We start from the raw sequence: 25654 nt of genomic DNA, 5'->3' as shown, positions 1-25654 counted from the left end.
GAGCAGACGCAAAACGTCACCGAAGTCCATTATAAAGTCTCTCGTATCTAGCTCTCAGTAAAAGTTTTGCATGTAAAAGGAAGTGACAGACTTATGTAAAATATTATAAACTTATGTAAATATGTACTGGTGAAATAACATCACCCGAGTTCAACTGATAAATTACCTATACTTGAAAATTATAATTAATGATTATTTGTAATAGACGCTAAAATAAATTATTCGCTCCAAAATAAAAACCGTCAAAAGGAAGGGTTTTTAAATTAAAAACGCGTGAATCTCGATGATATCGCCCATTTTTTCGTCGCACGTGTAATTATTTATTCTGATAATAAAATAGAATCACGTGGGCTTAGCAATATTTATCTGCATTTGTCTTAGCCAATAAGATTATCCCTTCCGAGCAAGCACGCGCCAATTTACACAATGAACCGATGAAGATTTTCAAATCAATTTCTTTTAAGATCTATTTAAGATTAAATCTTGTCACATCAGGGCCGTGCCGAGCTTTCGTGGAGCTTCGATTTGCACCCCCCCCCCCCCTTGAACTTTTCCCGTGGGCCCCTTCAGCTTGCGGGCCCCCTAACAGTCCCTTATGGGCCCTTTTCAACGGGACAATGCGGATTTCCCCCCCCCCCCCCTTTCCCCTTGTCTGCACGGCCCTGTGTCCCATATCAACTCAATATAATAATCACCCCGATAATCAACCCCGATCATTGCCAATTTATTTGTTGAGAATTTGGAAGACGTTTTATGGACGATATTTTCTTTGTGTGGTCAGGCAATAGACAAAATTTAGACGCTTTTCACCAATCTATTAATAATATTAATTCGAAAATTAAATTTACTTTAGAATTAGAAAACTCTGGTTGATTATCGTTCTTAGATATTAATATTGAGAAAAAACAAAATGGCTTATGTTTCAGTACCAAAAACCAACTCATCCAAAAGCGTTTCTAAATTTCAATTCCAATCATCCTCACCAGGTGAAAACATCAGTGATAAAGGGTCTAAAAAGCCACATTGAGAAAATATCTGATAATCCCATTTTAGATAAACAAATTATAACTAATCAATGAACAAGCTCGGACTATCCTAAAAGTTTAGTGACTTCTATTCTGAACCAAAATATAGTTCAAAATTTAAAACCAGTTGATTCTGAAAAATTAAAAACATTGGTTCTCCCATACATGAAGAACACGACGGAAAAATTAAAACGTATTTTAAAACCATTTGTATCTAGTTTCGAAAACCACTATCACATTAGGAAAACAACTTTCAAAATTAAAACCAAAAATTTCCGAAGAAAATTTACGAGGTGTAATTTATGGAATTCCCTGCTCGTGTTCTAATGTATACATTGGAGAAACCAAACGTTCAATTACCGATAGAATTAAAGAACATAAAATTTGTAGAAAGAACTGTGATTTGACAAATGGTATTGCGAAGCATATTTGGGAAAATTCTTAGAAGGCATATTTATTCGAAAAAAGGGTACTTTAAATTTAGATAGAGGCTGTTCAGAAATAACTAACTGGGGTCTACTTAATAGGTGGTTTTTTTTTCGCCTGTCCCAGGACAAAAAGTGTAAACTTTTTACCCTAAAATGTTTTATTCGCCTGTTCTCGGGGTAAGATTTACCCTGTTCCGAATTTTGTTCGCTTGTTCCAGAGCTCGAAGGTTACACTTTTACTCCTCCTCGAAAGGAGGTGTAGAGGGAGTAATCTAGCTTATATATAAAATTCATCTGCTTAAATTTCATTTCATGAAAACATAACGGGTTTTGAAGCTTTTAATAACGAATATCCAATTGTTAAATGCTATTTAATGACTATAAAAGTTGCTTGATGACCACTAAGGTGGTGTCTTGGGTATTAGCCTAGCTGATTATTATTATTATTATTATTATTATTATTATTATTATTATTATTATAATTATTATTATTATTATTATTATTATTATTATTATTATTATTATTAAATAAATAAGCCCGGACAGACCCACAGACATACAGACAGACACGGTGATTGTAATACCACTCCAGGGTACAAAGTACCCTCGGAGAGGTAAAAACCATTTAATACGTTTTTGCTTAATTAATTAATAGACCTTCATTCAAAAAATGCTATTTGCAAATTTGTTACTATCTAGTTTATACCAATTAATGTGTTATTGCACAGTAGTTTTAAAATATCATGACTGATGACGCGTCTATATCTAAAAAATATTCAAGCTAGAAATGTTTGTTGATTTAATAATAATAATATTTCGCAAAATAAAACTCTGCAGGCAACCACAGAGGCCTATACGTGGTGGTTAGATTCCATTAAAAATTAGATTAAAGATTTGAAAGCTCTACAAAAAAGGTTTAAATAGATAAAACCAAATTAAAAAAAATTAAATTTAACATAAGAAATTAAGAATTTTGCGGAAGCCAAATGCCAAAAAAGAATTCCGATACTCAAGAACGAAATAGCGGAATTGAACTCTGAGTGACATTCTCCCTGATTCCAGCCCACCAGGATTTGATTTCGGAGGGAGCACACAATGGGAATCAAAAAAAGCCATACGTTTCGGGGGATGTGGACTTGCCCCTTGGCCCACCCATCTGGCTATACCACTGCATGCTCCTCTCTATTTGAACTCTGTACTCTGTTTGAACCCAAAAACGAAATTTTTTCTATTTGACTAGGCAAAAACCTAACTTTTCACCCTACCCCTCTAAGACCGAGGGGTAAGACAGTCTCATATAATCGGTACACCGAGTTCGTGCATTTAGCACTGTTAAAGGTACATATTTTCAAGAGTTCGCGAGTTCCATTTAGCACTGTCAAAGGTACGGTAGTGTACACCGAGTTCGCAGAGTGTCTTACCCCTCGTCTAAGACGAAGCACTTAATTACATACGTTCCTGATTTCCATACGTGACAAGTCACAACGTAACTAAAACCAAAAAAAAAAAAGAAATGCCATAGCACCCACTTAAAGGAAGAAACAACTGGACCATGATTATCCAAATTATAGTTCGACTATTCAAATTTGTTTAATGCTGGGAAAAGGGTGAGGCTACTACCACTCTGCTGAGCGCCTGACACGTAGTCACAGAGTGGATAAGAGATTGGTTATGTAAGGTTACAAGGTAGTCGTTTTGGTATGGTTTTACCTCAATAGATCACCGTAAAACGAAATAGAGGCTACGCGGTACCGTATTTCGACTTACTCGAATTCGTTTTTTAGTGTTTGTCGAAAGAGTATTTCATATTTAGTTTATACTATAAATATGAAAAATAGAATCAATATAGTTTCAAAATTATTGGTTGTTTTAATTTTGAAAAAGCATGGGGTAAAACTGTTATTCAATTTAAATAAGCTTAATGTTTTTTTTGAACTAGCGTATTGACGTGGGATCTTTCGGGGGCCCCTGACCCAGGAACTTTAAGTCCGCCCCTTTGCGTAATACAGCAAACCGGAAGCTGTCAAACATGCATTGAAACCGGGTAAATCGATATTGTTTCCACATATTACAATTAAAGATTTTGTAAAATTGCGATGTTTAAATCGGGCGTCGAATTCGTGAGGTTACCGGCGAGCCGCGATCGGTGGAATTTCTCACGCAAAGAATTGCTATTGCGGTTCAAAGAGGGAACGCAGCATCAGTTCTTAACTCGTTCCCCCCTGGTGCTTCGCTCGCCGATTACCTGGCAACCTTGTGCTAATTTCTTTTATTTTATTTTGGTTCACCATAAACATTCTATGTAACTTTGTTTAAGTGCCTAAAGTGAATAAATCTATTACTAATAGTACGAAGCGCTCTTCTATCACACGTTTAAAGAAGAGGAAAAAATTCGCCATTTTGGAAAATGACGACCAAAGTTATAAAAAAGCTACATATTCACATACTGCGTAATACCATAAGTAACATAATACACTTCCTATTCTCCTAATGATAAATTACTTAATGATAGTCTGTCTCGGCAATGACCATATAAATCATTAATAATAATAATAATAATAATATTTATTTCGCAACACAAAGTTTGCAGGCAACCACAGAGGCAAAGCCTATACAGGGTGGTTACCAAAACAGTACAAACAATTAAAATAAATAATTTAAAAACAAATACACAATATAAATTATACCAGATATTAATTAAATTATAAATAAATAAATTAAGAATTTTGAATAAGCCAATCCGTAAAGAAGACCGAAAATGTTGAATTGAAAGAGAAGTGGCATTCTACCGGATGTCAGCTGGCAAAAGATTCCAAGTCCGTGCACTTCTGAAGAAGAATGAATTTTCTAAAGCCAAGCATCTAGCAAACTTTAGATTATACGTAGGGCAGGTCTTCCGGGTACATAATGTCATTTTGTCATCTGTATTAAAGGTCGGTGATTTGACAATTTTCAAGAGGGTGACCATATCCGAAACACTTCTACGAACGGAGAGTGGCCAAAGGTGAAGATTTCGTAAGCGTTGGCTATAAGGAATATGACCAGGCAAATACGACCGAGGCTACTTAAGGTAGCAACTCGGGAAATTACGCAGTACGCGTTCCAGTGCTGCAATATCCTTATTGAGATAAGGATTCCAAACTGGAGACGCATAGTCCAGCACTGGCAAGCACATCGAACGAAAGAATGTGGTAGATGCAGGCGTAAAACCAGTGGTTCTACGAATAAGACCACAAAAGCGGCGAGCTCGATTGCTAGCGTAATTAATGTGGGAGGTCCACTTTAGATCTCTTGAAACGACGACACCAAGAATCTCCATAGCGTACACACGGTTAAGTGGAACGCCATTAATATTATAGGTGACATCATCATGGGACTTCCTCCTTGTAATTACCATGACGTTGCATTTTTTAATATTGAGGGAAATGTTGTTGGCCACACCAATTGAAAATACTAGTGATGTTATCTTGCAAGTTCAAAAGATCCGTGGAAGATCTAATTGCGAGAGATATATAGCTGTCAGCCGCATACTGATATAGATAACATTTTGAAGTCAACACAGATGGCAGATCAGACACAAAGACGTTGAAAAGTAATGGTCCCAAAATCGAGCCTTGAGGCACTCCAGAACGCACTGGAAGGTACGTGCTGAATTCACCACGATAGGTCACTCGTTGAAAGCGATTGGATAAAAAATCCCGAAGCCAAAGCAATACCTCACCAGTGATCCCGATTCTTTGAAGTTTAAAAATAAGCCGCTTGTGGCAAACGGAGCCAAAGCTTTTGACCAGTCAAACGACACCACGTGAATGTCAGTTGGGTTACGCTCATCGAGAAAGGAAGACCACTCGTGGAAAGACTTCAGAAGCTGGTGCGTGCAAGAGCGACCCTTCAAAATCCATACTGCGAGGTAGGTATTAAGGAACTGTCTTCCAAGAACTTATTCAGCTTCTCGTAATCAATCGATTCCAGTAATTTTCCAACGACAGACGTGAGTGATATAGGTCGATAATTTGAAAAGAAGGCAGAGAAGACATCGATAGTGATAACTTAAACATTTTCACCATCGGGTCAATTATGGCAGGAAACATCAATTTAAGAAGCCTAGGATGTAATACCATCCGGCCCACAGGCCGATCCATTCTTCAAACGTTTCAAGGCGTTTTTTTCTGGTGTCGAAACGGATGGTAGAGTTAAGGTAGTGTCTGACATGCTAAAGCATCGGTAGAAGAATTCACCAAAGGCCTTAGCTATGGCCAAAGGACATGATATTTGCCCATTCTTTACTTTAAACGAAGACGGTGGAGGGAGTTGGGACTTTGAGCGGACGAAACTCCAAAACCGCGTAGGATAAGTAGCAATGGTATCATGCAAATTTGACACAAATATATCATGTGCACCTCTAGTCTTAGTTCTCAAAGTGTTGTTAAAATCCCGATACTTCTTCCAATCAAAATCTCTTCCCAACCATTTGGCCTTCCTAAAAAGAGAATTCTTCACGTGGCTCGCGTGAGCAAGACCAGCCGTAATCCAGGGCGGACGCTTCTTTCCATGAATGGTTATACTCGGAACATTGTCCCTAACTCATGCCCAAAAGAGATCAAGCCAAAGTTCCCAAGTCACATCAATATCACTTGAAGAAAAAACAATGTCCCAAGGAGCGTAGTACAAAGTGCCTGCAAGATCATTTTTAGACCGATCTTTGTAATTGAGAATAGTTCGATGAATTCTCTGAAAAAAATACCGAGGTAAGTTCAGGCTTCCAGCAACCGCAAAGTGATCACAACCTGGTAGGCTGTCTCTAGTGTGAATCTCAGTGAGGAAAACCAAGTCAAGGAAGCTATTTCCACGTGTGGGATTTGTTATACCGTCTGTTGAAGTCCAAGGCCAAACACAGTATCGCAAAAAATTTGCTCCTGGTCTGTACAAAGGGACGGATTCGACCAGTCAACATGTAGGTTAACATCTCCCATTAAGATGAAAACATCGTGCGGTGGAAGAGTCTCGTGTAAGAAACCAAGAAGGTCACTTACTTCCTAAGGACTGACAACTCTCCGCGAGTTAAATCGGAACATATTTTAAACTTTATTTTTGTTTCTGAAGGTAGTTTTGTTCGAATTTGAGACCCAAACCTTGCCCAAACGTGCTTTGGCTCGTATATACAGCCGTAAAAATAATCTTTAGACGAATTTCCGGTTAGGAATCCTCCCACGACAGACCATCATTAATATCATTAACCGACGTCTTTCAGTTTCATAATAATGGTTATTATGTTAGTTATGATATTATATATTAAATGGTATATTTTATTTTTAATAATAAAAATATTTTGGTACGCCCTTAAAGCAAAGAGTGTTTATGTAGTATCAGGGGATTTTAGCGTATTTTACAATTGTTCTCTTTCTGTAAAATGAATAGCATCGCTCTTCGATTAGGAAAGCCCCAAAATTTGTCATAATTTAGAAAAAAGGCTCCGTTGAAAATTCGTAGTTTTTAGGTTTGGCCCGAGGGGCAGTTCACTCCCATGATTAAATCTGCACTCTTGGTTGATTAAATCTGATTAAATTTGATGTCTGTAGCTTTGGCAGTATTGAATTTAATCCGATTAAATTTAATGTCTGTAGCTTTGGCTGTATTAAATTTAATCCAATTAAATTTTTAACCTTGATTACTTCTGCACTCTAAGAAGGAGTGAACTGCCCTTCGGTTTGGCCTCGGGTTTGGCAACGTTGGGCGCATTTCATTTCGCCGTCTAGCTTACCTGCAAAAAGTTCCGATTCCTCGTCTGCTTTTATTTTTTGTTGACGTGCTTCGGTAAAGCTAAATTGTATCCAAAAAAATTCCAAATTCGATTTCAAAGAACAAAATGAGCAGAAATGTTTAAAAAAATTAAGACTCGATGCAATGAAATGAATAAACGACTACAGGCCAGCTCTTATTTTCAAGGAGTCGGATTCTACCTAACCTAACGTACATAACCTCAGAATGTTATAGAATTTTAGGAACGTGTGAAAAGTATAGGAGACGTCACACTGATACTACTCTATTTCCCATTTTCTGTATTTCTGCTTGAAATACTTTAACACAGTAATAATAATCTAAACTACTAACGCCCCCTTTCAAGTGAAAATGGACTGCAATTTCTTGAAAACAATATAATAACTTACGAAAGTTAGTTCCGCCATTTAGATCCCCAGATTTAATTTTCATAAACCATGGTACGGATACTAACAAGGAGAGTACCCGAGGTGTTTTTTCTGATTTTGTTCAAAGTCGGGCTTAATGTAGACCAATATGAAAATTGAAATTTACCAAAATGAAACGGTGCACTATCCATTGGTTTTGCCATGGCAACCGAAAATGTTTTTGACCACTTAAAACAGAAATGAGATTTTTTCCTTATTTTACCCAAAAATATTTACAACTTTAACCCAAAAATGTTAAAATTTACCCAAAAATGTTCCAATTTACCTAAACGTGGTCGAAATTACCTATTTCGTGATTTTAATTTTTTTTTTAAATTTTCGTAGGTAAAACCGAAAACATTCCATGCTTTTTAAAATGGAGATTTTTTGTTTAAAGTGGTCAAAACATTTTCAGCTTCCATGGCAAATCGAAAGGGAAGTGCAACGTCTCCTTTTGGGAAATTTCATATCTCAGATAGGTCTACATTATATCAAAGATAATTTAAACTCGTTGTTAAGAAACTGTTAAAACTATGTGGAATGTTAAAATTAAGAATTAAAAGTTTCAAAACTAAATGTCAAAAAGATAAAAATTAAAGGTTTTCTTAAAAAGTATTTTGTATTTTTAAACTTGTCTTTCTGTCGTTAATGATGTATTCGTACACGTTATCGAGTTCGACAAGCCCTTGTAATGGCTGCCAGATGAGACCGAGGACCCCCGCATTGTTCGCGGATGCTCCTTTTCTAGAAGGCCCAAGACACGTGTCAAGTGTCATCTCTTGGGGGGAGCGGAAAGCAGACGAGCGGGGTTTAAACGGTATCTTTGGCTTTTCGGACGCCAAAGCGTTCACCTTGTAAAAAATAAAAGTCCTCAAAAATAAAGCTATTTTTCTCGGTTTTAAATATACTTTGTTTCACTAGTTATTTCACCAATTCGATCAAAGGATAGTTTAGTGGATTGTTTCAGTCCGATTGCTAAAATCAAACGCTCTCCTAAAATTAAAATTGTTACGAGAACAAATAAACCGAAATTCACGTGACTTCAGAAAAATCGGGCTCCATCGGTTGCGGTAAGGCGCAAACCATGGAGCGAATTTTTTCTGAGTTCCAGCGGGAAGTGGGTAAACGCTATCGTACACGCGCGAGAGAGTGATTTCGAATCTAGGGTGCGAGTTTAAATTATCTTTGATTATATACGCCCGACTTTGAACAAAATCGACAATTAACACATCGGGGACTCTCCTTGTAAGTGCCCAGTTTGTACCCTTATTAGAGACTCTTATATTGGGATAATTACTTAGGTGGGGAATGAACTAGTGGCGACATGGAACCTAATCATCGCCGATTAAGTTCTATTTCGTCGCTAGTTCAATTCACCACGTAATTATTCTAATTGTACTGCTCTAGCTTGTACCAAAATATTTTTATAGTTAAAAACTTGTTATTAAAATAAGCTGATTACCACTCAACTGAATAAAATATATGATTTAATATAATATCATAATTAACATAATAATCATAAGTATCACTGAACGACGTCGGTTAATGATATTAATGATGATCTGTCGCGGGGTGATTGCGTAATCGGTGGATTAGAAACTGCAAATTCGTCGAAAAAATGACACCTACGTATTATGTACCAGCCAAAGCACTTCCTTCAAACACCAGGGTAATGTTTAAAATTTGTCCCGATTTAATTTGCAAAAATCTGTTCGTCCATAGGATGAATGGTAATTGCCGAGACAGACTATCATTAACTAACGTAGCATTGGGAGAATAGGACGTGTCATACTTATAGTTATTATGTATTAATATAAAATTGCAATTATAATTATAAACTAAAATTATGTTACGTTTTTTTAAGGCTAATATAATTCTCAATAATAATATGGTAGATAACTATACTATACGTTCTAAAGTATTACTCGTTATGTTAAAATGCAGCTTTTTTCGCTCGACTTTTTCATAATTTAGGTCGCCATTTACCAAAATGGCGATTTTTTTCTTTTCTTTAAACGTGTGATAGGCAATAATTCGTAGAAGAGCACTTCATACTATTTAAACAGTTAAATTTTAACAAATTATTTAATTATAGTATGTGGAATTTTGGATTTCACGAAATTTATCGATTGACCCTGTTTCAATGCATGTTTCCCACCTTCCGGTACTATAAAGGTACGATTGTCAGGAGCCACGGCAGTCTGCCCGCGCGATTTTAAAATGTCGTAGTTTTTAGGGTCTTGATATTGGTGTTTTTTATTTAAAATTATTTATCTACCGCAATTTATATTGTCTTAAGTATCATATTCTACTTACAAAACGTTGACATTTTTTGTAATAATTTTTTTTTTTAAGCTGTTTTATTCAGTAACCGCGGAAGTACTCCATGACTAGCTCCTCCTAGGCTCCTACGACTAAAGCATAAATAACCCTACATTACCAGAGATACTGACAATATAGAGATATGAAACTCCGCCTGAAAAGCGACCCCCGGAATTTTAAAAAATCCTGAGCGGAGCGACGCCTAACGGCCGGGAGAAAGCGTATTTTTCGAAATCCCAAACAGCGGATTTCAGACGCAAAAATTTATATACGCGTTTTGTCTTAGAAATTATCATCTTGAGGGTTTGTATCAATAAAGAAATATGCCTGGAAGTAATTGTTCTGTAAAATTTTGTAACAGTTCCAAAGAAAAGCAAAGGATATCCTTGTTTAAGTTTCCAAAAGAGAAAGAACGGTGGGAAAAATTAATTTAATAGCTTTTGTTAGGCCTATCTTTAATATGTGGTTTTTCAATAAACTTTGCTCTGAGAAATGGCTGATAATGTCGGAAGAAGCTATCTTTATTTGAAAGATGCGAAACATTTGCATCATAATAAAATCATATAAAGCTTATAGAACCTCAACTGTGTTTAAATTTCAATCTTTTCCCGCCAATGTATATAGTAGAAAAATGTACAAATGCATTTGGAAAGCTACACTCCATTAAAAATTCAAAACCATTCTCCAGACCCCTTTTGGTTTCACTTTGCCCCCTCCAACTTCTAGAACGTTCCTACGCCCCTGAAGAGCGCAATAATAGACCTACAAAAAGGACCCGTGTTTCAGTTGCAGCAAGTTCCAGCGAATCTATATCTACAGAACAGGATTGTAAACAGTTTCATTCAAAACAACTCTATTAAATTTTAACATGATTTTCTTTATCTGTGGAAATTCCTACAATTGAAATTCAGCAGGCTACTAAACCTAATATCAAGACCAATTCCTTCTTAACATTGACTTATATAAGACCCATATAATAATTCCAGATGATTATGATGAAAGTCTTCCATCAGCAAATAATTATTATCCCAGCGCATGTTCGGAGGAAGACTTTCAAATTTGTAAAAGTTCCCTTGAAAGCCAAGGGCCTGGAAAACAAAACACACTATCTTACATTTCAGGATATGTCTTATCTCGTTGTAATAAAAACCACAATTGTGAATCATGCAAAACCAAACTTGTAGATGAAAAACAAACACTCAACCAGTCAAATATATTAGCATCATTTAAGTCTCGTGATACATCAACATTCAGTGGCTTGACAATACCAACTGAAAGATTCCAGAGCTACGTATCTGAGATCAAGGACAAGTTTGATAAACTTTTCCCAATGGTAATACAAATGAATAAAGTCAAAGAGAGGATTACCAGAATTATTTCAAGAACAATCGATCAATCTTGGTTTATTTCAAAAGATGAGATGCATCAGCTTGTTCCATGTGTTGATTACTCGAAAGAAATAATCAATTTTTTTGTACAACTTTCCATTCATAGTACATTAGAAAAACATAATTTTAACCACAAGTATGACAAAACCCCGAAACATCTAGATCGCAAATTACTTAAGGTTCAACATTAACAAATACTTAGCAAACATTTTAGTCGTTAACCATTTTGATGACATATACTTGGATTAATAATATTCCAATTATTTATCCCAGAAATACCCTTGGATTAATGATCATTAATTTAACCTCTGGCCCTGATTCAAGTAACAAAGGTCTAAAATAACATAAAAAATAGTTAATATATGAACTTTCTTAAAATAATTAAATATAATTAATTAAAAACTTACTTTTTATCTTATCTTAATAAATTATATTGAAAATCCTCTAAGCAATCGTATTTCTTTATTAAAGCTGCACATATGATTCATTGAATTTCATTCAAAACAAAACGTAAACCTACTACAAATAAACACGGGAAGAAAAAGCTTTCTCCCGGCTGATAGATGGCGCCCACGTTAACGAAAAAAAAGGGGTCGCAGCGATGTATAGGGAGTTTCATATCTCTATATTGTCAAAATGGGGGGTGCATTTGGCCCTACCTGCCCCCCAATTCCGCGGCTCCTGCTTTTATTTAATTGTGTACTGTAGCTGACATGGATATTGAAAGCTTAATATGTGTTTTTAGTTCCACATCGAGATATATATATCGAAGTGGGACTATTGCTATGGACGGATTGTCGTTAAGTGTTGTTGTTTGTGTGTTTGTTGTGGAAAAGCGACGACACGGTAGATGGAGCTGCGAAAAATGATTTATTAATATAATTTATTTTGCTGGCCTGGCCGGGGCTCGAACACAGACAGCCGATCGCAGCGTAATCTCCTACACCCGACGCCTCTAACAACTGCGCCACACCGCTCTGTACAATATTTACTCAGAAAATCTAGTCTTTCCTTGCAACGCGGGGGGGGGGGGGGATTTGTCAAGTTAAGTTGTCGCAATTCTCGTTCCTTTTTCCGGGTTTTTTTACGTATATTTACGGCGTTTTAGGGTCAAGCTAACCTCAAACTTCGCCTCCCCCCGCCCTAATTTCAACCCCCTACGGGTCGGACTGGGGATTTGCGGACAACCATATTCCGTTCTCTTTTCGTATCACATAGGCTTTTACGCCCGACAATTTTCTCCCTCGCCCCTGAATCGCGAGGCCCCGCTGACGGTGCGGTCTGCGGGTCGGACTGGGGATTTGCGGACAACCATATTCCGTTCTCTTTTCGTATCACATAGGCTTTTTCGCCCGACAATTTTCTCCCTCGCCCCTGAATCGCGAGCCCCCGCTGACGGTGCGGTCTGCGGGTCGGAGTGGGGATTTGCGGACAACCATATTCCGTTCTCTTTTCGTATCACATAGGCTTTTTCGCCCGACAATTTTCTCCCTCGCCCCTGAATCGCGAGGCCCCGCTGACGGTGCGGTCTGCGGGTCGGACTGGGGATTTGCGTTTGGGCACTTTCTATAGCGGTACAAGTAGATTGGTAACTAGTAGTGCCCGTAAAGGCAGGAGAGATAGATCCGTTAGACATTGCAGCAGAGAGCATATAATATTATATAATAATAATTAGTGTGGCACTTTCTTATCGAAACCGTGCTTGGTCAGAAGTAATAAGTGTGGCACTTTCTTATCGAAACCGTGTTTGGTCAGAAGTAATAAGTGTGGCACTTTCTTATCGAAACCGTGTATGGTCAGAAGTAATAAATAAGTGTGTGTGGCACTTTCTTATCGAAACCGTGTTTGGTCAGAAGTAATAAGTGTGGCACTTTCTTATCGAAACTGTGTATGGTCATAAGTAATAAATAAGTGTGTCACTTTCTTATCGAAACCGTGTATGGTCAGAAGTAATAAGTGTGGCACTTTCTTATCGAAACCGTGTTTGGTCAGAAGTAATAAATAAGTGTGGCACTTTCTTATGGAAACCGTGTATGGTCAGAAGTAATAAATAAGTGTGGCACTTTCTTATGGAAACCGTATATGGTCAGAAGTTATAAATAAGTGTGACACTTTCTTATCAAAACCGTGTATGGTCAGAAGTAATAAATAAGTGTGGCACTTTCTTATCGAAACCGTGTATGGTCAGAAGTAATAAATGTGGCACTTTCTTATTAAAGGGAGAGTGACCGAAAAAAACAGTTGGTCTCATTCGATAGAACTCTTTGACGCGCACGCAGTGCTGTTAATTTCCACCCCCTCCGATCAACCCCCGTAAAGGGAGAGTTACCGGGAAAAAAGTTGATTTCATGAGGGTGGGCGGTGGCCAGTCTTTAACATAGGATGGTAAATTATATATCAAACGCTAGGAAATCATATGGCCTCAACGGCTTTTGTATTGGTTTGCCCACCCGGGTATCCTGAGGGTGGGCGGTGGCCACTCTTTAACTTAGGATGGCAATTTATATATCAAACGATAAGAAATCACGTAGCCTCAACAGTTTTTGTATTGCCTACCTGTGTCTACTAAGGGTGTATTGGTTTGCCTACTCGAATACACTGATGTGGAACTAATATTACGGCCTGGGCCGAATTGTTATATTAAAAATTCATTCTTCTGTCCCCTTCTGACAGAGGACGGAAAACACAATGCCATCTACATTGTAGAATTTGTATTGTAACAATAAAATATGCTACCAAACAATTTTCTTATACTGTAATAAAACATCATATTTAATTACGACCAAAAATTAAAATAAAGGGAAAACTTTAGTCAAGATTATTTAATTTCAATAATCTTGCTTTAGCCACAAGCGGGCGTGACACGTAGGAGGTTTAACTCTGCATAGTGTAACTAAATACATTTCGGAGAAATGGGACTTCGGTGATATGAGCTTTCGGAGTAAAAGCAAGAATATGTCAATTCGGTGAAAAGGGAATTCGGTGATATGGGAATTCGGAGAAAGGGGAATTCGGTGAAATGGGAATTCGGAGAAACGAGAATTCGGAGATGTGAGGTCATTAAATACATTTCGGAGAAATGGGACTTCGGAGTAAAAGCAATTCGGAATTATATCAATTCGGAGAAAAGATAATTCGGTGATATGGGATTTCGGAGAAAGGAGACCCTAGCGATTGGAGCGGACGATATGATACTAGGAACGAATAATACCAGTCTGACATAATTAAACCTACTACATCTTCAGAAATATCACGATAAGAATATAAAGTGATTAGCTAAATTTAAATTCAACTATATGAGAATTTAAGTAATTTTTTAAACTATGTTTTGAAATCTGCTATTCAATTCGTCTATTTACTTTTGGTCAGACAAGGCTTAAAATGGAAATTTACACAGTATCTCAAGATCATCTTTGGATTCAAAGAAGATGGCAATTAAAAGAGAGGTAATGAATTTAAGAAATAAGGTTATTTTTAATATATTTATCATTAAAATATAATCTATTTTTCAAAGGGAACGAAACTTGGTATCAGCTATGATGGGAATTTTCGTAATCGTTATATTGGCTACAGCACTGTCACAGCCTAGATGGTTTTCCCTTAAAGGTGATTCTTGAATTATCCTAGACAGTCATTAAACTGGAACAGTATCATTATTCTCTTTTATAGGAGGTGGATGTTCTCAGAAATACTTAGGAGTACAATATTTTTTCTCATTTGGACAATTTCAAACCCAAGTACCCCCAGTTGTACAATTTGGTAGAGTAGAATCTCATCGCCCATCATTAGTTTATTTAACATTAGGAAATGTTGGTTAGTAACTTAGTATAATTTACTTAACTATTTTTAATTTTTTTTTAAATGGAACTTTTATTATTTTAGCACTTCATGATTGTGTTACACCAAAGATAGTTGGGCTAATGAAGACTAATATTGTGCTTTGTTTGGGTGCTATTGTTTGTTCACTAATTCAATTTTTATGGGATAGTCTTGGACTTCGAAATAAAAAAGCAATTATTTTGAGACGTATTGGAGTGGGAAGTATACTGACTGGTAAATACTGTTATTTAATTCAAAGGTTAAAAAAAGTGTTGGCTGATATCGCAATTTAACTGATTCCGTTACCGATACACATAACTAACCGATCCAATTACAGAGCTTACTGGACGGGCATGTGGTAAACATGTGAAATAATCACAGATGTGTGATAGCTGAATTAGCAAAGCCAAAGCTAGTGGCACCATCTGCCTTTTTTTTTGAGAAAATCGGTTTTATAAGATTGGAAAATTTCATTATTGATATTTTTAAAATTGGTAATTTAGATGTGAACCAGTTAATCGGGAAAATAGCGATATTGGTAACTGATACCGATATTTGATTTGGCCCATCTATAGATAAAAATATTCCATGTGAATTTTTTATACAGTTATTATTTGTGTTGGATCTATCGGAATTTGCTATTACACTGCTACGTTACTTGAAGAACAACAAGAACAGACTAAAAAAAATCAAGGAACAAGAATAGAGATTAAATTTGATATATCGTATTACTTGATAACTGCGGCTGGGGCCCTGGCCATTCTAACTGCAGGAGCCAACCTTTTAAAGCAATATCCAAGTATTATTTCTGAAAGTGATGAGGGGGAAAATCTTTTAGATGACCAAGGTGGAAATGAAACTTTCTCCATTGGTAATACTCATTGCCAACTTTGGCCATGTAGATCTAATAGTCGATCTAGAAATGAAGGAAACAGGCCCAGTTTCAGAAGGTCTGTTAATTCAGCCCCCAATTCGATAAATTTTAGTGGAGTGTTGCCCACTGGCCCTGGCTACAATCATGCACCTCCACCCCCTTATGCACCATAAGGGACTTTGATTTTAAATAAGTGCCTTTATTTTAGAACTCATGCATATTGCACATTCCCATAATGCTACATGTATTTTTTTCCATTTACAACATTACTGGGGCCCTGCTTGATTGAACATTTCTTTTAGATGTTTATTGTGTTATGTTATATAATAACTATATAATATATTCAATGTAAATAAATATTTGAACTATAAAATGATTGTTCTTTTTTCATCATAGAACAGGGGAGGGGGGGGGTCACATGTTTTAAGGTCGCAACTCGCTAGATGGCGCGTAGTTCGGTGACTTGCGCCATGTTGGTTTCCTAGTACCTCGACATTAAAAAGCCGTACAGAGTCATTATTTCGATATAAAGATTTAGATTAAATTCGAATATTTGGTTATAGAATTAATTGGTGGCTTTTATACAGTTAAATCAGTTACAATATACGTAAGTTTGAAAATGAGCCCTGCTGAAAATAAAAGATCTAAAAAACGGAAAAATAAGAAAGGGCGGACAGTGCCTAATTTGTCAAATTTGACTTCATTTCAAGCGTCCTCAGAGGCGGCTACTTCTGTTATTAAACCGATTATGGACAAAAAAGTAATATAAACCGTTTAATTTTAATACTCTCAAGCTAATATCTAATAAATCAAGCTAAAGTTAAAATTAATTATATTTCTAAGCCTTGGCCATTTGTTTTGCTAATGCTAGATTGCTGACTAGTAGCTAGTCTTATGGCAGTGGCAGAGGCATTTACTACGAAATTATTTTTGACCGAAATTAACCATATATTTCGATAGCTTTTATCGTTAATTGAAGATCAAATGTATTTGGGAATACTGTAAAAACTTTGCTAAACCAGTAAAGAAACCCTACTCTTATTTACATATTTTCCACTTTGGTTTTTATATATACCCAATCTAGTAGAATTGTTTTTTTTTGGTTGACAACGTTTCTGTCATACTAATGCTGTTTCTTTTAAAGGAAATGTATCTTTAATTCATATGCTAGAGAGTTTATTTAATATTTTTCAGGTTTTAGCCATTCAGGAGAATTCAATAACTTCGGTTGATTTAAAGAATTCTCCATTAAGTAGCGAGAAACGTATTTGCATTAAATGTCATAGACCTCAAACAAGTTCTGATGTGAAGAAACCAACATTTAGTTTTGAAGCATATTCAGCAGGTGTGTACTAAATCAGTTACCTCATGAACTTATTCTTTGAATTCAAATATGGGTTCAATTTATTAATTATTCTTAGGTCTTCTAGAAGGGTTCAGAGTTAGTAGAGATCTCCGCCTTTGTGATGAAAAAAATATCGAGTTAGGAATTCCTGTAAGGCTTGTACATAACCTCAACAAACTATATTGTGATAAGACTGTATTTAAAAATATTTTGATCCTGTGTTTTAGGATCCTCTTTGGTTGTGTGAAGAATGTGAAAATTTCCTTTTATTGTCTGACAACAAATCCATGTACAACTCCTTTGTAAGTTCTGATGATATTGAGAGCAATAATTTTCAGTATAATCCAACTCTTTCAGTTATTACTTTAATAATTTTAAAGGGAAGAGATGAAATTGATGATCCTGACCTAATGGGTAGAACATATGAACCTGGAAATGATAATAGGTCTGATATTGTGTCAGTAATTGGTGGACAAAGTACGAATTTAGGTAATCAGTCAAATGGGGGAACGTGTCTTTGCGCCGCATGTTGTGAGAGAAAGTGAGAAAACCGTTCATGATTCACTTTGTAGATAAAACTATGTATATATTTATCACTCTCACATTTTAATTTAAATTAGGCAAGTAGAAGATGAAGAAGAGGAAGAGTGCCGCGAGCTTAAGAGGGGATGGCTCGACATAAAATCTTTCTTACATAAAGTTTATCAAGAGGAAGGCTTATATTTGAGTGATCCTCATTCAAATTTTAGTGGAGCTCCAGTTGGGGAATCATCTCTTATAGATTATTTAACGCAATCACTTTCAAAAAAGAAGAAAAGTCCTCAGTGTCCCACCGTTGAAGTTTTAAAAGAATGGGTTCATAGGTGAGTTTTTCTTGTTATTAGAATCATAAGTAACATAATAAATATAAGTATGACAAATAGTCTAGATTATCACCGAACCGATTTTCACAGCCCCCTAATGTCTAAAATATGCCCAAATAGAAATAGACGAATACTACTATAGTTGGCGTTCACACTGCTTGTGGTTATTATGTTACTTATGTTAGAATTTAGGAATTTCATTATAAATTTTATAATTTTGTGTAATTAATAGGCTATGCAAGCAAGATCCTCAGCATCTTTTCCTATGCCTAGAGTCCCAAGTTAAATTATTCATTTCTGAGATGAGGATACGATTACTAAGTTTATTGAAACATCTTCCAAGCACATGTAAAAGCTTTGAAAGTGAAGCCGATTGTAACGAAAATGATGATAGTGATAGTTGCGGGAACTCTAATTTAATAATGGCTATAAAGGCTTGTCTTCAATCAAAATCCCATACTAATTACGATGGTGACCTGTTTTTACTTTGGGTTTTTCACGAATATACAACTCTATGCACGGCATCTAGAAGAGTGGCACCGATTTTAGAGGAATTAGTGAGTGGCTTTTAAAATATATGGTTCAATATTACATGCTTAATTGATAATTTTTATCCTTTATTACAGGAAGCAACTCATCTTAAAAATTTTAATTTAACTTGGGAACTAGTAAATCGTCATCTTTTTCGCAGTATTGTTTATAGCGATCCTGTTTTAATGCTTCATATCCAAAGATGTTGCCTTAATTGTTCATGCACACTGCATTTAAATATAGAGCACAGGTTCTCTCAAAAATCAGCTAATCACAATTGGTAATTATTTGATTTTTCATTTCTCAGGTAAATAGGTTAATCTCTCCTTTTACCTTTTGTACAGGTCAAACCAAACACGTAGTTCAAGTTGTGGTCAGCACAATCAGACTTGCTCACCTTCGAATGGCAATGCTGGAAATCACGGTGGAGTGGAGTGTCCGACTCTAACAAGGTTTGCGAAGTTGGATGATGAAATGACGGTAATCAACGTGGTTTACAGAGAAGCTCTAGTGCTAATTGAAGAGTTCAATAAGCGACAGGCAAGATTCGTTAGAACTTGCTTTAGCTTAGCTTCTTTCTTAACTTGTTTTATTATATCTGGTGTTTATGGTAGATGGTGCAAGCGAAGCAAAGGTTTAAAGATTGGGAATCGTTTCATGTTCAGTGGAAAATGGTGGAGCAGGAGGTTTTAAATAAGAAGAATGCTTTTGCAAAAGCGTTTTATCAGAAATCCCTGACTCAGTGCCAAAACACTCACTCCCCCACGATCCAGGATGTAACGTTGCCTGGATCAAACCATTGCAAGATAATGGAACCAAAATTATCATCTCCCAATAACCTCAACCTACCGAACACTGGCGGATTAAACAAGACTTGTTCAAATCTAGGAATTCTTAATTTAAATGAAGAAGCTTTGGTTAAATTGGCAATGCCTCTTAATCAAGCCGATAATTTGTCTGGGAGTAGCAGTAATTGCTCTTCTTCGCCATCATCCTCTTGTTCCTCATCTTCGGAGTCAAGCTCAGCTTCTTCAATTTTGACCCCAGGTTCGGTCGTAGAAATTAAACAGGGGGAGGATCTGAAATTACTCTTACAAGAAATAACTAAACTGAATAGGTGATTATTGTTACGCTTTCGTGTGTTCTATAATTATTTAGATTCCAATTAGATTTTTTTTTCTGTCATAGCAATGAAATATTGCCTAAACAGGTGACAGATTTGCTTATAAACAGCGCAGGTCTTGCCAGTCCAAGCTCTAGTTCTTCCATACCAGCATCTGTTCCAAATAGCCCCACAGATTTCTTAGCAGCATTTTCTGGTAATATTAAATGTGAAGCAGGCTCTTCTCCTGGCTGCCTTCATAAGCACAGAGGCGATGTTTCCCCTAGTTTATTCTCGAGCCAGCCAAAAAACTCTCGAAGTGATGTTAATTCTTATCGCCGAAACGAATACTTAAACCTTTATAACCCGGTTAAAATTAAAGGTTCGTTACCCTCTCCTGCCTCCTTAAGTGTTGATCAAAATACCGTTGTAAGTATTTTGTAATTCATAATACTTTTGATTTTGAAATTAAATGGCTTTTTTTGGCTTTCAAGGATTCAAATAGTTCCTGCGAATGTCACGATTGTTTAACTCTAAAGAACCCTACTCTGAATCTTCAACAAATGACTGACAACAGTTCCTCAACAACAATTTCCTCTCCATCAGTTGGATTTAGTCCCTTATTACCGCATCATTTATCCGATATTGCCCGTTCAGCAGCTTCGCACTTAGCTAGTAAAGCGTTAATACACCCTCATCTTTATAATCTTCACGCTAGAAAAACTTCCAAAAACAATACTTCTAGCTTGTTGGAAACTCAAAAGAAAGTTTCTTCACCCGAAGTTTTCCCTACAATTCCAAGCGTTTCTCAACAAGCAAGTAGCTCAAATTCAATTGATTTTGAGCTGGTTGCCAAGGAAGTTTTTAGAGAACAAGTGAAGTTAGCAGCTCAGGGTGAATGGAGTTTGGATATTGTTAAGAATAAAGTTGCGGAGGCTGTTATGGGTAATTTAGGGATTAACAATACTCAGTCGGGAAACAACAATACCAATACAACATCGGTTGGAACTATGTCCTCCCCCACCAATGGTGCAGTGTGCCCGCAATCCAAACCGTACTTTGCGCCTATTCAACGTAATGGAAAAGCATCTACTTCTCCTCGATCTGGTTCATTAGGAGAAATAACTACAGCTACATTACCAACAACATCTCATAATGTAGGAACGCAGTCGGACGCTTTACCTCTTACGGGTAGCTTATTTTTGTTTCATTTTATTTTTTTTAAACTCAGCTCTGATCCATTTTTCATTTCTTTTTATAGGTGTTCCTTTGAAAGTGACTCAGGGAACTAATTGCGCAATTGGTTTGCCGACGGGTGCTAACATTCCTAATGAAAGCAAAAATTCTAACTTTGGGAATTGTACTGCTGAGAATTCCAGAATAACTGAAGGTCCTTCCACTAAATCGAACTCCTGCACCACTGTAGAGTCTGTAGCGAAAGGTACCTCTACATTTACTAACACTGTTACCCAGAAAGACCAAATAGTGATGACCGAGGGCTCGGATTGTCAAATGAGTGGGAGACACCATCACCATCACCATCATCACTGTATAATATTAGTTATTTGTATTTATATCTGGTATACTATTTAAAGGATTTGTTTTTTCAAAGTAGCAAAGGATCAGTGTTGTGATTCCAACAGTGGAAACTTCACGGAGGGAGATGAAAGTGGGCTAGATGACTCTTGTTCCGAAAGAAGCTCTTCGACCTCTACCTCGAATCCCAGAGAGTCTAGGGTGTGCGATTGTTGTTATTGTGAAGTATTTGGACATGGAGTGGTAAGAATTTTACTTCAAGTTGAAGAGTTACGAAAATGTTATAATTAAAAAAATTTTTTTAGCCGGTTGTAGCTCCTGTAAGTCGTAATTATCCGGAAATGAGGGAACGACTCAGGTTGAGGTTAAGCAAGAGAAAGGTATATTTTTTTAGTTTGGTTTCTAGCTTAATCAGTTCTTAACTTTGTGGTTCTTGTAGGCGGAAAGTTCAGCTGGAACAAGTAAGACAAATCAGCAGTTGTCAATATCCACTTCAGTCTCATCTGTCAACCTACCAGAAACTTTGCCTGTAACAGATAAAAATTTAGGAAAGATTGGAACAGGCAGTGCGGATGACCGAGAGTTGGATGCATTACTTAGGTATATTAATGGTACCGAGCTAGGCAATGAGAATGAGCCTTCACATCTCCATGACCATCAGCCTGGTTGTTCTGGCAACTGTCAAAAGTCCGTTAATGGAACTAGAGTCTCTGCTAATAAAACTGCCACTAAAAAGCAACGAAAAAAAGCCAGAAAGGTCATTTCTGATGAAAAAAACCCTGATAAGAAAGTGGTAATGTGATTGCATTTTTACGAAAGTTGAAGGCTCTTAATATTACTTACTCCATCTCTTTCATTAGAGTGTTTCATCACCAATTCAAGAAGGAAGCCATTCAAACAGGGATAATCCTAAAAATTCTTCTCCAAGAGAAACTAAAAAAGCCAGATCCAACTCTCCACATGAGCAAGTTAATGGTGGGGATGTAAATAATATTACCCCATCAACCAGCCATCCAAAAATTGAGGCGAAGATTAGTAATAATAATAAAAGCAACGATATCCATAACTGTCAAAAAGGAGGTGCAGAGTTGAGTTATCAAAAATCTGCGCCATTCAAAACTATCTCTAATGGTTGGTTTTTCCTCTCTTTTTAGAGTATAGAATTTTCAAAATATGCTAATTTTAAGTATTTATAGGTGAAGTCAGTTCTGGTGGTAATTCAAAGTCTAAAAATAAAACTACGTCACAATCCCGGTCCAAATCTGCGCTTGTTTTGAATCAGTCTACAATTGAGGAAGTCTTGAAAGAAGAGATTTCTAATGATGTTACTTTGGTAAAAGATCAGATTGTTAAAAAAGAACCCGTTGCGATAGCAGGCTCTAAAAAGAATCCCACTAAAGTCAATGGAATTGTTCCAATATCGGTTATTAATTCCTCAATTCAAAATGATTCTACGTCATTACAGGTGAAAAATGTAAACATTTTAAGTGTGAAAAGGAAAGCTGTGAGTGTTGGTTACAATTAATTAATATATTTTGAATCTTTAGGCAAGTTTGGCTCAAATACCGATACGTACTAAGAAAAGCAAGAAAAAGAAGAATTGTGTAGAAGATAGTGCATCCCTTGGTACTTTATCTTTCTATCATTTTAAAAGGAAAATACTAATAATTTTTTTTCATAGATGAAGTATTTTTGCCAAAAGATATTGACCTAGAAAATGGCGAATTAGATGAGGCAGAGAAAGAACTAGAGGCATTTAAAAGGTTAGTTTAATTTTATACGGCCTTATTATTGTGGTAAGATTCTCCAAGAATTACAATGATGTTTAAATTTACGCAGATTCTGCATGGCTTCTGTACCCTTGGCCAACAAAGAAAAGGTTCATGTAAATTTGAAAGATATAGTGATCAAGAAAAAGGTCAACAACCCTAATATGGCTACAATCCCTTAAAAGAGGAAGTTCTCCTTTTTGAATTTTTTCAGCTTAACATTAGCCCTTTTTAAGTCTTAATATATCTAAAAGGGAATCACTCAAAAGCTAGAATATTTACCTCCTCTTGGGAAGAAAAGCCACTCCCAGTTTACTTTTCTCCACTTAAACATGTATTTTGATCGATCCTTTCGTCAAAAAGGAAAACCTTTAAAAAACAAGCCTAATGGATTTGAGAAATTTTTATTTTCTTTGTATAATGAACATTTTGTTTATAATGTGACAAAATTAAAAAAAAGTTTTCTTTCAAAATTCATATTTCTGGTTGGAATGAAAATAAAGCTCAGCATAGTTTAAATTTAATTAGCAAGGTGGTTGATCATCGGAATGATCACGAACGTACCTATAAATGTGAAAATGGTCAAAAATTGGTCATGGTGTAAGGTTCAGTGACCCTTACCTCTCCCAGTGTTTATGATTAAGGGAGCTGAGATCAGCTAGTTTAGAGATGATCTTTAAATAATTAGAGAGTTTTAATAACTCCCTGTCTTTATGGCGATTTTGATGACTATCTTTGAAAGGGCGAATCTATATTTAAGATTAGAGTTAAAATTTTGTTTTTGACCTCAGTTGCCCCTAAAAAAATTACTTTTAAACCATTTTGGGGATTCATCAAAAAGTTTCTCCTAGAAAATAAGGTAAAATTTTCAGTTCCAATTTTTTGTAAATTTGGATTTTTATTTATTACCTAATGTCATCAAACATTATAGTGTTACCGCTGTGAAATTGCGGAAATTTTCCCCAAATAAGTCCTAGAGGTTTTACATTAACTAAACCATACGTATTTGTATGAACACTAATCATACAAGCTGAATCCAAATGAAATATTATTTGGTAATTTGGATTAGTTGCCACACCAAGCTGTCTCATTTTCACTTCGATCCATTTCATACTTGTAGCAGCTTAAACGTTTGTATCATTAAAATTTATTAAAACAGGAGTTCTTGATAGTGTAGGCAAAGGCAGGGGTGATGTGAATCCTATGCGGGAGACTGCCTTTGCTAGCACTATCAGTTACAACATGGTCGTCATACATACACCAAATTGCGATATCATAATCTTCATATGCTGTAGTAAGAAACTCGTGTAGATAAGGCCTCATTAATTCTCCAGCACTTTCAGCTATTGACCTATGATCTAATAATTATTTCCAAGTCAGATTGATAGGTGTGTATTTAAAGTTATTGCGCATTGCCATTACCAAACAAGGTATAATCAATGTCCAAAACTAAAAGTTTCTTTCCCACTCGTGGTTGGTTAATAACGTTAATTTCATAATCCCGTATGCGCTTCTCAACCTTAGCCAGAAATTCACCCCTATTTTCAATGGCCACGTCTTCTTCATCTCCAATGTCAAAGTCATTTATAACGTCTGGCATATCATCAGGCTGAGCAATGGCTTCAGCAATTTTTTCTTCCAAACTTCCAATCATCATCACTTTCGCTTTCTGTTTCAATTTTAAAGCACATAGCTGAACTTCGTCCCCTGCAGGTTTTCCTGGTTATAAATTTATTTTACGTTCATGAGAAGCTTATGTAGTACAAATACAGCTACTTGGATACGTACCTTTATGAAGTAATCCCATTAATTTCTGTCGATGGGGTAGGACTCCCGTTTTCGAATAAATATTTTTCTTCAGATCGCCCACAGTATCACGTTCCGAGAGATCACTAATTGGATATTCTTTTCCACTCCATTTTATAATTAAATCGCAGTTTGGGTTTGACATCTTGCGAAAGTTTAGGCCTCGGTTAAATTATTATTGTTTTAAAGAGTTTAAAAAAAAGCGGCGAATAGAAATCGAACCTAGATATAAAAACGAATATAAACCAATGAACACTCGTTACAGTGAATAGCAGAAGCTTCTCTTTTGCGTCAAGTTACTCAGAATGAAAATATAAATAATCTGATTGGCCTATGCAAAATTCTGTCTTAGAATTCTGTCCAGTAAAATGCTATCACTCCCCAAACGTACAATTATCGTAAACGTCGATAATTTCAAAAAAATATTATGCCTGAGCATACTGCGATAGATTTCGAACTTAGTGACATTTTCAATCGAGTTCATTCGAGAAACTTTTATTTGGATTTTATTACAAGATTATCGGTACAAAAATAATCGAATAAATAGTCCTGTCAGAAAGTCATTTGAGAAAAATGTAGGCCACATTGCCTACCAAACGAATGCGGCTTAGTGGCTCTACGCGTAAAACGGTAAAAGGAAAAAGCACAAATTTTTGAAGAT

The 25654-nt window shown here is 36.2% G+C and overlaps 3 protein-coding genes and 1 long non-coding RNA gene across 10 annotated transcripts; 2 read left to right on the top strand and 2 right to left on the bottom strand.

Annotated features, from left to right (window-relative positions):
• Window positions 1-10816: 10816 nt before the first annotated feature.
• LOC149935276 (uncharacterized) lies at window positions 10817-11842 on the bottom strand. Its single transcript, XR_016472327.1, has 4 exons — window positions 11756-11842; window positions 11329-11682; window positions 11165-11255; window positions 10817-11048 (listed from the first exon to the last, which is right to left on the bottom strand). It is a non-coding gene; the product is annotated as an uncharacterized LOC149935276 (long non-coding RNA).
• A 2750-nt stretch (window positions 11843-14592) lies between these two features.
• On the top strand, window positions 14593-16414 carry LOC149935275 (transmembrane protein 127-like). Of its 2 annotated transcripts, none has more exons than XM_090181418.1 (5): window positions 14593-14794; window positions 14863-14954; window positions 15018-15161; window positions 15231-15401; window positions 15775-16414. In XM_090181418.1, the coding sequence occupies exons 1-5, from the start codon at window positions 14730-14732 to the stop codon at window positions 16212-16214; spliced, it is 912 nt and encodes a 303-aa protein (XP_090037544.1). In that variant the 5' UTR covers window positions 14593-14729; the 3' UTR covers window positions 16215-16414. The 2 variants fall into 2 exon arrangements, with proteins under 2 accessions (XP_090037544.1, XP_090037545.1); XM_090181419.1 differs by lacking the exon at window positions 15775-16414 and adding an exon at window positions 15671-15741.
• A 121-nt stretch (window positions 16415-16535) lies between these two features.
• LOC149935274 (uncharacterized) lies at window positions 16536-23664 on the top strand. Of its 6 annotated transcripts, XM_090154575.1 has the most exons (22): window positions 16536-16801; window positions 17236-17386; window positions 17463-17536; window positions 17614-17688; window positions 17767-17927; window positions 18007-18249; window positions 18482-18806; window positions 18876-19060; window positions 19125-19320; window positions 19395-19897; window positions 19969-20311; window positions 20377-21073; window positions 21144-21431; window positions 21495-21661; window positions 21724-21798; window positions 21858-21879; window positions 21955-22211; window positions 22279-22549; window positions 22615-22892; window positions 22966-23044; window positions 23100-23181; window positions 23258-23664. In XM_090154575.1, the coding sequence occupies exons 1-22, from the start codon at window positions 16661-16663 to the stop codon at window positions 23367-23369; spliced, it is 4725 nt and encodes a 1574-aa protein (XP_090010701.1). In that variant the 5' UTR covers window positions 16536-16660; the 3' UTR covers window positions 23370-23664. The 6 variants fall into 6 exon arrangements, with proteins under 6 accessions (XP_090010701.1, XP_090010697.1, XP_090010700.1 ...); XM_090154571.1 differs by having other exon boundaries at window positions 16537-16801; window positions 17472-17536; window positions 21858-22211; XM_090154574.1 differs by having other exon boundaries at window positions 16537-16801; window positions 19125-19260; window positions 21858-22211.
• Ublcp1 (Ubiquitin-like domain-containing C-terminal domain phosphatase 1) lies at window positions 23578-25218 on the bottom strand. The gene is made up of 7 exons (XM_090154576.1): window positions 24976-25218; window positions 24610-24906; window positions 24447-24545; window positions 24097-24310; window positions 23998-24034; window positions 23809-23936; window positions 23578-23751 (listed from the first exon to the last, which is right to left on the bottom strand). The coding sequence occupies exons 1-7, from the start codon at window positions 25136-25138 to the stop codon at window positions 23712-23714; spliced, it is 978 nt and encodes a 325-aa protein (XP_090010702.1). The 5' UTR covers window positions 25139-25218; the 3' UTR covers window positions 23578-23711.
• Between the last annotated feature and the right edge of the window lie 436 nt (window positions 25219-25654).

This window comes from Leiobunum rupestre, chromosome 7 (assembly GCF_980474605.1).
Source record: "Leiobunum rupestre chromosome 7, qqLeiRupe1.1.hap1, whole genome shotgun sequence".
Classification (NCBI taxonomy): Eukaryota; Metazoa; Arthropoda; class Arachnida; order Opiliones; family Sclerosomatidae; genus Leiobunum; species Leiobunum rupestre.
The sequence above is the reverse complement of the archived record's forward strand: the minus strand, read 5'-3'. Positions and strand labels throughout refer to the sequence as shown.